Source organism: Salvelinus fontinalis, chromosome 2, assembly GCF_029448725.1.
Source record: "Salvelinus fontinalis isolate EN_2023a chromosome 2, ASM2944872v1, whole genome shotgun sequence".
NCBI classification, from domain to species: domain Eukaryota; kingdom Metazoa; phylum Chordata; class Actinopteri; order Salmoniformes; family Salmonidae; genus Salvelinus; species Salvelinus fontinalis.
This window is the reverse complement of record NC_074666.1, coordinates 8475552-8489090: the sequence shown is the minus strand read 5'-3', so window position 1 is coordinate 8489090 and position 13539 is coordinate 8475552. Positions and strand designations below refer to the sequence as shown.

At 42.2% G+C, this 13539-nt stretch overlaps 1 protein-coding gene across 3 annotated transcripts in view; it reads right to left on the bottom strand.

Annotated features, from left to right (window-relative positions):
* LOC129811279 (exosome RNA helicase MTR4) overlaps window positions 1-13539 on the bottom strand; it is a 68591-nt gene that overhangs the window by 9966 nt on the left and 45086 nt on the right. For 2 of the 3 annotated variants that reach the window (XM_055862459.1, XM_055862467.1), the window contains exon 22: window positions 3506-3611. In XM_055862459.1, coding sequence (XP_055718434.1) covers window positions 3506-3611 — 106 coding nt within the window. Of the gene's footprint in view, window positions 1-3505; window positions 3612-13326; window positions 13391-13539 lie in introns of those variants that run through there. The other variant, XM_055862475.1, reaches the window with a different exon arrangement.

Genomic DNA, 13539 nt, shown 5'->3' with positions numbered 1-13539 from the left:
AGACTCCAGTCACCCCAGTCATAGACTGTTCTCTCTGCTACCGCACAACAAGCAGTACCGGAGTGCCAAGTCTAGGTCCAAGAGGCTTCTAAACAGCTTCTACCCTCAAGCCAATAGACTCCTGACCATCTAATTAAAATGCTACCCAGACTATATGCATTGCCCCCCTCTTTTACACCGCTGCTACTCTCTGTTGTCATCTATGCATAGTCACTTTAATAACTCTACCTACATGTACATACTACCTCAAATAACTGGTGCCCCCGCACATTGACTCTGTATCGGTACCCCCTTGTATTTAGTCTCGCTATTGTTATTTTACTGCTACTCTTTAATTACTTGTTACTTTTATTTTCTATTCTTATCCGTATTTAAAAATATATATTTTTTAACCTGTTAGGCGGGCTGTCCCGACATCGGTACACTTATGACAACATCCAGCTCAATTGTAGGGCGCGAAATTCAAAATCTATTTTTTTTTTATATTTAACTTTCACACATTAACAAGTCCAATACAGCATTTGAAAGATAAACATCTTGTTAATCCAGCCAACGTGTCCGATTTTTAAAATGTTTTACAGCAAAAACACCACGTATATTTATGTTAGTTCACCACCAAATACAAAAGAGGACAGACATTTTTCACAGCACAGGTAGCATGCACAAAGCCAACCTAACTAACCAAGATCCAACCAAACAAACCTAGAAACAACTTCCTCAGATGACAGTCCTATAACATGTTACACAATAAATCTATGTTTTGTTCGAAAAATGTGCATATTTGAGCTATAAATCAGTTTTACATTGATGCTACCATCATAGCTACAGTCAGAAATCGCACAGGAGTAGCCAGAGTAAATACAGACACCAACGTCAACTACCTAATTACTCATCATAAAACATTTCAGAAAAATATATGGTGTATAGCAAAATGAAAGACAAAGATCTTGTGAATAGAGCCAATATTTCCGATTTTTTAAGTGTTTTACAGCGAAAACACAATATATCGTTATATTAGCTTACTGCAATGGCTAACACACAACAGCATTGATTCCAAGTAATCGGTAGCGATAGCACAGCTCGACAGATATATTAAATAGCATCCCAAATTGGGTCCTTATCTTTGTTGATCTTCCATCAGAATGTTGTAAAGGGGTCCATTGTCCAGTACCATCTTTGTTTGGATCCAGAACAAACTATTTCCCTCTTGAATTAGCAAGCACACTGGCCGTGCGGCACTAACCTCTCCTTCTTGAAAAAATTCTTCCAACGCATCACGTCTAAAGTCCCGAATAAATTTCAATAATATAATTAAACTATATTGAAAAAACATACTTTAGGATGATATTGTGACATGTATCAAGTAAAATCGAAGCCGGAGATTATATTCACCTATAACGACGGTTTTCCAGGAGGCAATTACAGGTCCAACTTCGCTCTTCCAAAAAAAATAATAATGGCGGACCTCTCACTCCAAGAGGCTGTATTCAATCCCTGAACGAGATATTCAAGTCCTTTCTGCTCTCACTTCCGCATGACACCCAGGGGAAGGCGTATGACGTGTTTCTATGGTCCCAAGTGACATGCCCTTTTATAGACAAGCTCTTGAAAAGAGACCTCACATTTGGAAATCTCACTTCCGGATAGGAACTGGGCTGCAGAAAGAGTTCTGGTTCACTTAGAGAAATAATTCAAACGGTTTAAGAAACTAGAGAGTGTTTTCTATCCAATAGGAATGATAATATGCATATTGTACGAGCAAGAATTGAGTAGGAGGCCGTTTGAAATGGCCACCTCTTTCCAGGTTACTCAGTGCTGCCCCTTGCAGCCATAAGAAGTTATTAACTGCATTGTCGGTTAGGGGCTCGTAAGTAAGCATTTCACTGTAAGGTCTACACCTGCTGTATTTGGCGCATGTGACTAATACAATTTGATTAGACAGATATGATAATACACAAACACATGGAACTGGACCCTTAATGTAGTGTTACACACACGCCACTAGACCTTTCCTCAAGACAACACATGTACTGTCGTTACACTATGATACACAAACATATAGAGATAAGCTAGACCCTTACGCCACGCATGTCACACCCCAGCACCAGGGTGGAACAGCCCCTAACTGAAGGCTGCCATAATGGGGCCAGAAGTGGAGTCGCTCTGGCTCTGCATCTCCCTGCTTACAGAGTGGGGGGAAACGTGCCAGAGACCTACTAAGGTCTGCTTTTAACAGATTGACCGCCCGCTGCCTGGAGTGAGTGGAATTTGTTATTGGGGAGGTCTGAAATTGAGCTAGATAAGACAAAATGTTTTCAAACAATTGACACAGGCCCAAGAGGATGTATTGGAGATCTAATCGTAAATTCAAGAGATAAGGTCACTTGGCTACTGTAAGGTAATAGGTTAGTGTGCTTTTGTTGTATGTATGTATGTATGTATGTATGTATTGTGGCGAAATGCTGCACTTAAGTGCGCTGCCACTTTAAGAGCACATGAGCAGTAGGAAGGAGGAGATAAAAGAGCTCGTTAAGCTCTATTGGAGAGGAGCTATTGTTGGCGCGACAGTTTGGTTTGTGTGTGCTATGCTGCAGAGGTTTTTTTGTTTGTCTTCACTGTATGTGGTTGTACAGTTTTTTGAATCAATCCTCGGTGTGATCGCTCGACGACGTGGTTGTTCTCATTTGGGACCGCGATGGTTCTGGATCAAATGGATTAGTAGCAACATTTGTTGCGAAGCGTTCAACTACAACCCAACATACCATCGGACAGACAGACCGTATACCTGCAACCTCAAGACCACAGCTAAGCCCTCTCTTGTTCTCTTTCTCTTCACGCTATGTTCCTGTGCTTTACACTGAAACCGACTCTATTTCCTAAGTACATTGAAGTTTGATTGGAGCTGGACTAGTGTGTATATGAACACCACATATTCATACCCTCTGCACTCCTTCCCAAGAAGAAAATACAAACTATTGCAACTCCTCTGTGTGATGACTGGGTTCATTCATTATTGTATGAAGTTGCTGTTTATTTGCTCTGCCATTATTGTTATATGAGGTATGTTTGGTGGGGTTACCAAGAATTGTGGAAGGACTGATGTGATGTGGGATCTATAGGGTGTGTATTCTTTTTTCTCTCCGCTGGCTATCTGGTCAACAGGCTACACTCTAGGCAGTCTCTTCTGTTGATGTGTGTGGGTCTGGTAGTGGTACTCTCGCTGTTCTACTATTTTCCTTTCGGCAGGGTTAATACCTGCCTGGCGCCCGAACAAAATCTTCTTTACCTTTCTCTAGGTAGGTAGGTAGGTAGGTAGGTAGGTAGGTAGGTAGATAGGTAGGTAGGTAGGTAGGTAGGTAGGTAGGTAGATAGGTAGGTAGGTAAGAGGTGGTTTGAAGGCATGGGGAAAGGAGGATGTTGTTTATCTGGCCAAAAGTGTTTTATCTGATTGCGTAGGAAATGGTGTGCATCGGGATTGTGTTCCCAGTGTGTGTGTGTGTCTTACATTCTCCTGGAAGACGAAGACACTGAGCAGAGCAGTAACCTGTTCTGCAGTCAGATCGTTGAACAGACCGTTGAACACCATCTCAGTCAGCAGCAGCTCATCAGCACTGGATCAAACAGAACACAGCTCTAAGATCAGTCACATTATCAATACATTTGTTGTTTGTTTTTTTACAGCATGTTAATATACACCGAACAAAAATATAAATGCAACATGTAAAGTGTTGGTCCCATGTTTCATGAGCTGAAATAAAAGATCCCAGAAAAGTTTCATTTAAAAAAAAAATGGGCACAATTTTGTTCACATCCCTGTTATTGAGCATTTCTCCTTGCCAAAATAATCCATCCACTTGACAAGTGTGGAATATCAAGAAGATTATTAAAAAGCACGATAAATTCACAGGTGCACCTTGTACTGGGGACAGTAAAACACCACTCAAATGTGCAGATTTGTCACACAACACAATGCCACAGATGTCTCAAGTTGAGGGAGCCCGCAATTGGCATGCTGACTACAGGAATGTCCAACAGAGCTGTTGCCAGATTATTGAATATTAATTATTTCTCAACCATAAGCCACCTCTAATGTCATTTTAGAGAATTTGGTAGTACGTCCAACCGGCCTCACAACAGCAGACCACGTGTAACCACGCCAAACCCTCCGCATCTGGCTTCTTCACCTGTGGGATTGTCTGAGACCAGCCACCTGGACAACTGATAAAACTCAGTTTGCACAAGAAGGATTTCTGCACAAATTGTAAAAATAACTCTCAGGGAAGCTCATCTGCGTGCTCGTCTTCCTCACCAGGGTCTTGACCGGACTGCAGTTTGACGTCGTAACAGCGGGCCTTCGTTGGCCACTGGCACGCTGGAGAAATGGGCTCTTCAAGGATGAATCCTGGTTTCAACTGTATTGGGTAGACCGCGTGTATGGCATCGTATGGGCGAGCAGTTCACTGATGTCAATGTTGTGAACTGAGTGCCCCTTGGAGGCGGTGGGGTTATGGCATAAACTACAGACCATGAACAGAATTGCATTTTATCGATGGCAATTTGAATGCACAGAGATACCGTGACCAGATCCTTGTCGTGCAATTCATCCGATGCCATCACCTCATGTTTCATTATAATGCACAGCCCCTTGTCGCAAGGATTTGTACACAATTCCTGGAAGCTCAAAATGTCCCAGTTCTTCCATGGCTGCATACTCACTAGACTTGTCACTCAGAGCATGTTTGGGATGCTCTGGATCGACGTGTGCAACAACGTATTCCAGTTCCCGTCAATATCCTGCAACTTCGCACAGCCATTGAAAAGGAATTGGACAACATTCCACACGCCACAATCAACAGCCTGATCAACTCTATGCAAGCAAGATGTTTCGCGCTGCATGAGGCAAATAGCGGTCACACTAGACACCGACTGGTTTTCTGATTCACGCCTTTATTTTGTATATCTGCATATCTGTATTCCCAGTAGGGCTGACTCCAATTATTCAGCTGGTTGATTGGTCGACCGAGATTTGTTTTAGTCGAGCAGTAGCAAACATATATATCTTTTTTAATGGCACACAAGACACCTGGCTTATTCGCACCCACCACAGTCAACTAATCCATTGCGGAGGCGCCCTTTCCTGACAATTTTGCACATTCATTATGTGAATTGTTTGCATTTGATTGTTAGTGACTATCAATTCCCCATTACATATATCACCAGTAGTACATTTACCGTTAATTCCTAAATCAACAATGTTTGTTTGGTTACAGTAATGACTGTTAATGCATTCAATGTATTATTCCAATCTTTTAACGTTCTCATTGTCGTAGTGGACACAGGTTGTGCACTCTGCAAACAACATGATACACTTCTGAGAAACAATTTATCTCGTTCCATTTACGAGTTTTAGTAATTGTCTGGTGTTTGGATCACTCCTGTCAATGTTGAGTAAGGACACGCATGTGATTAAGCAACCCAAAACAACGGCGCCGCAGAAGGGGCAGACGGAGCGGTCTTCTGGTCAGGCTCCGCTGACGGGCACATCGCTCCCGAGTATACTACTCGCCAATGTCCAGTCTCTTGACAACAAGGTAGACGAAATTCGAGCAAGGGAACATGGCTCACTCGGGATACGTTAGTCGGTATAGCCACCTGGTTTCTTCACGCATCGCGCCGACAGAAACAAACATCTCTCTGGTAAGAAGAAGGGCGGGGGTGTATGCCTTATGATTAACGAGTCGTGGTGTGATCATAATAACATACAGGAACTCAAGTCCATTTGTTCTCCTGACCAAGAACTCCTTACTATCAAATGCCGACCGCATTATCTACCAAGAGAATTCTCTTTGATTATAATCACAGCCGTGTATATCCCCCCCCAAGCAGACACCTCGACGACCCTGAAAGAACTGCCTTGTACTCTATGTAAACTGGAAACCACATTTCCTGAGGCTGCATTTATTGTAGCTGGGGATTTTAACAAAGCTAATCTGAAAACAAGGCTCCCTAAATTTTATCAGCATATCAATTGCGCGACCCGGGCTTGCAAAACTCTGGATCACTGCTACTCTAATTTCCGTGACACATACAAAGCCCTCCCTCGCCCTCTAACAAATCTGACCACAACTCCATTTTGTTGCTCCCAGCCTATAGACAGAAACTAAAAGAGGAAACACACGTGCTCAGGTCTGTTCAACGCTGGTCCGACCAATCTGATTCCACACTTCAAGATTGCTTTGATCACGTGGACTGGGATATGTTCTGGATAGCATCGGACAATAACATTGATGTATACGCTGATTTGGTGAGCGACTAGTAGCAAGTGCATCTGTGACGTGGTACCCACGGTGACTATTAAATCCTTCCAACCAGAAAACAAAGCGCGAACCACTGCTTTTAAATCATGGCAAGGCGACCGGGAACATTAACGAATACAAACAGCGTAGCTATTCCCGCCGCAAGGCAATCAAACAAGCTAAGCGTCAGTATAGAGACAAAGTAGAGTCGCAATTCAACGGCTCAGACACGAGACATATGTGGCAGGGTCTACAGACAATCACGGACTACAAAAAGGAAACCAGCCCCGTAATGGACACTGATGTCTTGCTCCCAGACAAACTAAACAACTTCTTTGCTCGCTTTGAGGACAATACAGTGCCACTGACACAGCCCGCTACCAAAACCTGCAGGTTCTCCTTCACCGCAGCCAACGTGAGTAAAACATTTAAACGTGTTAACCCTCGCAAGGCTGCTGGCCCAGACGGCATCCCTAGCCGCGTCCTCAGAGCATGCGCAGACCAGCTTGCTGGTGTGTTTACAGACATATTCAATCAATCCCTATCCCAGTCTACTGTTCCCACATGCTTCTAGAGGGACACCATTGTTCCTGTTCCAAAGAAAGCTAAGGTAACTGAGCTAAATGACTACCGCCCTGTAGCACTCACTTCCTTCATCATGAAGTGCTTTGAGAGACTAGCTGACCCTACCTGACACCCTAGACCCACTCCAATTTGCATACCGCCCCAATATGTCCACAGACAGCGCAATCGCAATCACACTGCCCTAACCCATCTGGACAAGACGAATACCCATGTAAGAATGCTGTTCATCGATTACAGCTCAGCTTTCAACACCATAATACCCTCCAAACTTGTCATTAAGCTTGAGACCCTGGGTCTCGACCCCACCCTGTGTGGACTTTGACCCCGCCCTAGGTCCTGGACTTTGACGGGCCGCCCACAGGTGGTGAGGGTAGGAAACAACATCTCCACCCCGCTGATCCTCAACACTGGGGCCCCACAAGGGTGCGTTCTCAGCCCTCTCCTGTACTCCCTGTTCACCCATGACTCCCTGGCCATGCACACCAACTCAATCATCAGGTTTGCAGACGACACTACAGTGGTAGGCTTGATTACCAACAACGACGAGACGGCCTACAGGGAGGAGGTGAAGGCCCTCCGAGTGTGGTGTCAGGAAAATAACCTCACACTCAACATCAACAAAAGAAAGGAGATGATCGTGGACTTCAGGAAACAGCAGAGGGAGCACTCCCCTATCCACATCGGCAGGACAGTAGTGGAGAGGGTAGTAAGTAAAGTTCCTCGGCGTACACATCACGGACAAACTGAAATGGTCCACCCACACAGACAGCGTGGTGAAGGCGAAACAGCGCCTCTTCAACCTCAGGAGGCTGAAGAAATTTGGCTTGTCACCAAAAACACAAACTTTTACAGATGCACAATCGAGAGCATCCTGTCGGGCTGTATCACCGCCTGGTACGGCAACTGCTCCGCCCACAACCATAAGGCTCTCCAGAGGGTAGTGAGGTCTGCACAACGCATCACCGGGTGCCCTCCAGGACACCTACACCACCCAATATCACAGGAAGGCCAAAAAGATTGAGGACAACAACCACTCGAGCCACTGCCTGTTCACCCCGCTATCATCCAGAAGGCGAGGTCAGTACAGGTGCATCAAGGCTGGGACAGAGACAGAAGCTGTTTTTCTATCTCAAGGCCATCAGACTGTTAAACAGCCATCACTAACATTGAGTGGCTGCTGCCAACATACTGACTCAATCTCTAGCCTCTTCAATAATTGGATGTAATAAATGTATCATTAGTCACTTTAAACAATGCCACTTTATATAATGTTTACATACTCATCTCATATGTATATACTGTACTCTATACCATCTACTGCATCTTGCCTATGCCGTTCGGCCATCGCTCATCCATATATTTATATGTACATATTCTTAATCATTCCTTTACACTTGTGTGAAATTGTTAGATTACTTATATATTATATTACTGCACGGTCGGAACTAGAAGCACAAGCATTTCGCTACACCCGCATTAACATCTGCTAACCATGTGTATGTGACAAATAAAATGTGATTTTGAGAAGTATAGGCTACCTGGCCTGCGTGCAAATGTAGGCATATAAAATGTGCACATTTGGGGATCTGATAGCATTTCTGATTGGTTTAATGCACCACCACTTTTGAGCTGTGGAGCTTCTCAAAGTAACGTTGTTATCTTCACCTCGAACAGCAAGAAAACAGTGTGTTTCTACATCCATTGAGAATTACAATAATTCCTCAATTAATTTGAATAATCTTCCCAGCTCTATCCCTTTGATAACCACTCAGCATGAAAAGGAAAAATATTCAAATCCAGTTGAATTGTCATAAAATAGGCCTACCCGATTACCTCTTATCCCTTGCGCAAATAGCCTACAGCTGTGTGTTCTGAGCTCACAGGAGGTGGAAACTGAGGGCCCAGAATATTTTACACAATGTTCCAAGGAGCTTCAGGCCAGACCCAATAGTTGATACAATGTTTCAAGCTGTTGCAAACAGGGCATGCATAGCCAATGTAATTTAAATTCTTTTAAAAAAAGTGTATTTTAATTTGTATACATTTTTAGCCTTTTTCTCCCAATTTTAATTATGATCTTGTCCCATTGCTGCAACTCCCCAACAGGCTCGGGAGAGGCGAAGGTCGAGTCATGACCGAAACATGACCCACCAAACTGCACTCCTTAACTTCTTGAGAATACAGGGGGTGCTGTTTTCGCATTAGCATAATTTCCTCTACAGATTAAACTGCCTCTTATTCAATTATTGCTCTTACTATATGCAAATAATTAATACCATTGGATAGAAAACAATCTATAGTTTCTAAAACCGTTTCAATTTTGTCTCTGAGTGAAACAGAAGTCATTTGACAGCACTTTCCCTGACCAAGAAGAAGAATGCAAGATGTGTATGCTCGCTTCAACGCTCTGCCTATATATGGTCACGCCACCTATGACCCGAAACACACTTCATTCGTCTTCCTCTGGGTGTCAAGAGGAAGTCAGAGGAGAAATTTTTTGTTTATCTTGTACTGACGTGAAATAAGACCTATTTCTTTGGCGTGACCGACAACTTCCGGTTCTCTGAATCGCGCGTTTTGGAGGTGCGATTGTCTACTGTTTTGCTGCTGTTACGGATGAAAACTATCTCCGTCTCGAAGTTTGTTTGATACATGTGACCATATCATCTTAATGTATGTTTTTTCAATATAGTTTAATCAGATTATTTGAATTTTTTCAGGAGTTTTGCCGTTCTGTGAGTTTTTTTTACTTTGGACAGAACCGTGCCAGTCGACCAGTACCTATGCTAAATGAAGAGGGAAAGTTGCCATTATGAATGGATTGAACGACTCATCAGGACTAAGGACACCTTGATCAACATTCTGATGAAAGATCAGCAATAGTAAGACCCAATTTACGATGTTATTTCATATATCTGTCGTGCATGTGAACTGGTCGGGGGCGCCCAGCTGGTTCTGGCTGGCGTGGCTATGCTAATTTAGCGCTACATTTTGTTTTCGCTAGAAAACATTTAATAAATCTGAAATATTGTTTGGATTCACCAGATGTTGGGCTTTCAATATCTGTACGCTGTGTATTTTTTCTGAAATGTTTTAAGACAAGCAATTAGTTATATGACGTTGGTCTCTGTAATTGTTCTGGCTGCGTCGGCACTATTTCAGATTGCAGCTGCAATGTAGAACTGTGATTTATACCTGAAAAATGCACATTTTTCAAAAAAAAACTATGCTATACCATAAATATGTTATCAGACTGTCATCTTATGAAGTTGTTTCTTGGTTAGTGGCTATATATATTTTTATTTAGTCGAATTAGTGATAGCTACTGACGCAGGAAAAAACTTTGAGTAAAAAAATTGTGTCTTTTGCTAACGTGTTTAGCTAATAGATTTACATATTGTGTCTTCCCTGTAAAACATTATAAAAATCTGAAATGGTGGCTTTATTCACAGGATCTGTATCTTTCATTAGGTGTCTTGGACTTGTGATTTAATGATATTTAGATGCTACTATTTAATTGTGACGCTATGCTAGCGATGCTAATCAGTGTGGGGGGGGGGTGGGGGGTGCTCCCGGACCCGGGGTAGGTGCTCGGTAGAGGTTAACACTCGTCCGCTTAACCCGGAAGCCAACTGCACCAATGTGTCTGAGGAAACACAGTTCAACTGACGACCGAAGTCAGCCTGCAGGCACCTGGCCCGCCACAAGAAGTCGCTAGAACGCGATGAGCCAAGTAAAGCCCCCGCCAGCCAAACCCTCCCCTAACCCGGACGACGCTGGGCCAATTGTGCGCCTCCCTATGGGACTCCCTGTCACGGCCGGTTGTGACACAGCCTGGGATCGATCCCGGTTCTGTAGTGACACCTCAAGCACTGCGATGCTTTGTCTTAGACTGCTGCTCCACTCGGGAGGCCCAGGATATTTATTTTTTATCAGGTTGTTTTCTACCTGCAGGCTGCAATGTTTTCATTTGTCGGCTTTATAGGTTATTTTTTACATAGATGGCAATTGTTACTTTATAGGTTTGTCTCATTTGGATAGAATTTTGATTAACCACATGATAATGAGTCTGAGATACGAAGACATAAATAAAATTGTTCCACGAAAATGTGCATATGAAAACCAGAATTTGAACACAGATCGGAAGAAATGGTAAGATCAATTGGCATTCCACATTAGAAAGTTTGCCGACTCCTTGTGTAGCCTATTACTAGCAACTTTAGTAGCATAATGGCAGAATCTGCGAAAGCCAGTAGGAGCGGGAGAATGGTCGGGACAGGCAAAGGTTTTTTCTTCTGGTTATCTTGATCTCTGGCTCCCTTGAGTCATTTGTGTCTTAACCTGTTGGGGATGGGGGCGCTGTTTAGACTATTTATGCTAATTTGGCTAATTTTTTAAACGGCTTCCCACAAAATCCTTGATCGTACAATATGCATATTATTATTATTATTGGATAGAAAACAGTCTATAGTTTCTATAGGAGTTGAAATTTTGTCTCTAAGTGGAACAGAGCCCATTCTACAGCAATTTCCCTGACATGGAGTCAGATTTGAGAAATGTTGGCCACTTTTCTGAAGTCAGTTAAAAGGGCACTGTCGTTGCTATGACTATACGGACACTTCTTACGTCTTCCCCTGGATGCCTTTACGTGATGACGATTCCAACGGGGTCGATTGCGCGTTCACAGGCCCTACAAATGAAAAAAACCTTTAGCTAGCAAGTCTTTTCTTGCTGCGTAACGCGCGTGGAAGACACCGACCCTCTCCTGTTCCAAGCGTTAGTTTAGCCTGTTATATTTCTCCGGTCATCTTTTCACTCGTTATAGGAGTTACAAACATCATAAAGTAGTTAATTTAAAGCGTTTTATAGCAATTTATATCCGTTTAGTGCGATTTTGGGACATTTATTTTTGCAACGATGTGAAAAGTTGGGCACGCTTTTCAGTTCATCCCGAACGCAGTTGACATTTCCACATGGCAAGAGGACAGCTTTCCACCAAAAGACGATTTCTCCCAAGAAAGGATCCTTTGCCCAAGATACTGATGGAAGAACAGCTCAAGGTAGGACATTTTTATTATGATAAATCGTGTTTCTGTCGAAACATTTTAGTGGCTTAGGACGCCATGTTTTTTGACGTAGCTTCGCTTGGCGCAAACTGTATTGAAAAGTAAGGATAAATTAAAAAATGTAATAACGCAATTGTATTAAGAATTAAATTGTCTATCAATCCCTGTCCACCCTATATTTTTTAGTCACGTTTATGAGTATTTATGTATAAGAGTAGATCACTGTCTAAGTGGCGCAAGGACATTTTCTGACCAGCTGAGCTACATTTCACATTGTCTAACCATGATTTTGGTGGCTAAATATAAACATTTTCGATCAAACTGTATATGCATGTTGTAATGTGATGTTACAGGAGTGTCATCGGAAGAATTCTGAGAAGGTTAGTGAAAAAATTAATATCTTTTGGCGATGTTGACTTTTATCGCTCACTTTGGCTAGAATCAATGCTGGGCTGCTAATTGCTATGTGCTAAGCTAATATAACGATTTATTGTGTTTTCGCTGTAAGACACTTAGAAAATCTGAAATATTGTCTGTATTCACAGGATCTGTGTCTTTCGATTCGTGTATGCTGTGTATTTTTACGAAATGTTTGATGATTAGTAGTTAGGTAAACACGTTGCTCATTGTAATTATTCTAGTCCATTTGTGATGGTGGGTGCAATTGTAAACTATGCCATCTACCTGAAATATGCACTTTTTTCTAACAAAACCTATCCCATACCATAAATATGTTATCAGACTGTCATCTAATGAGTTTTTTTGTTGGTTAGGGGCTATAAATATCTTAGTTTAGCCGAATTGGTGATGGCTACTGGTGTTGGTGGACAAATAAAAGATGGTGGATTATGCTAATGTGTTTTTAGGTAATAGATGTACATCTTTACATATTGTGTCTTCCCTGTAAAACATTTTAAAAATCGGAAATGTTGACTGGATTCACAAGATCTGTGTCTTTCATTAGCTGTATTGGACTTTAATGTGTGAAAGCTAAATATTTTAAAAAAATATTTTTTTTGAATTTCGCGGCACTGGTTTTTCAGTGGGGGGGGGGGGGGTGTGCCGCTAGCGCCACGCTGATCCTAGACAGGTTAATTCATCAAACAGTGAACTTAAAGCATCAGACAAGCTCAATGCATATATAGTTGATTTTATTAAAACAATTGGGTGTTACACGTTTTAGAAATAAACGTTTTAATTTTGACCAATCGATTGGTCGAAAGAACAGACGACTTTCGATCAACTAAGATTTTTTTTTTGTGTCGGGGACAGCCCTAATGCCCAGTAATGTGAAATCTAAAGATCAGGGCCTTATGAATTAATTTAAATTGACTGATTTACTTGAATGAACTAACTCAGTCAAATCTTTGAAATTGTTGCATTTATATTTTTGTTCAATGTACATAACTGTTGAACACCTTTGTTCGCAGCAGCTCATCAGCACTGGATCATACACAGCAATAACACAGGTATCAGATCTATCACAGTATTGCTACAGAGATTCAATAGCAAGGTAATATACACACTGTTCTAGGATCAATCATAGTATCATTACAGAGAGGGGTTTAATGCAGCCTTAAACAGAATTATAA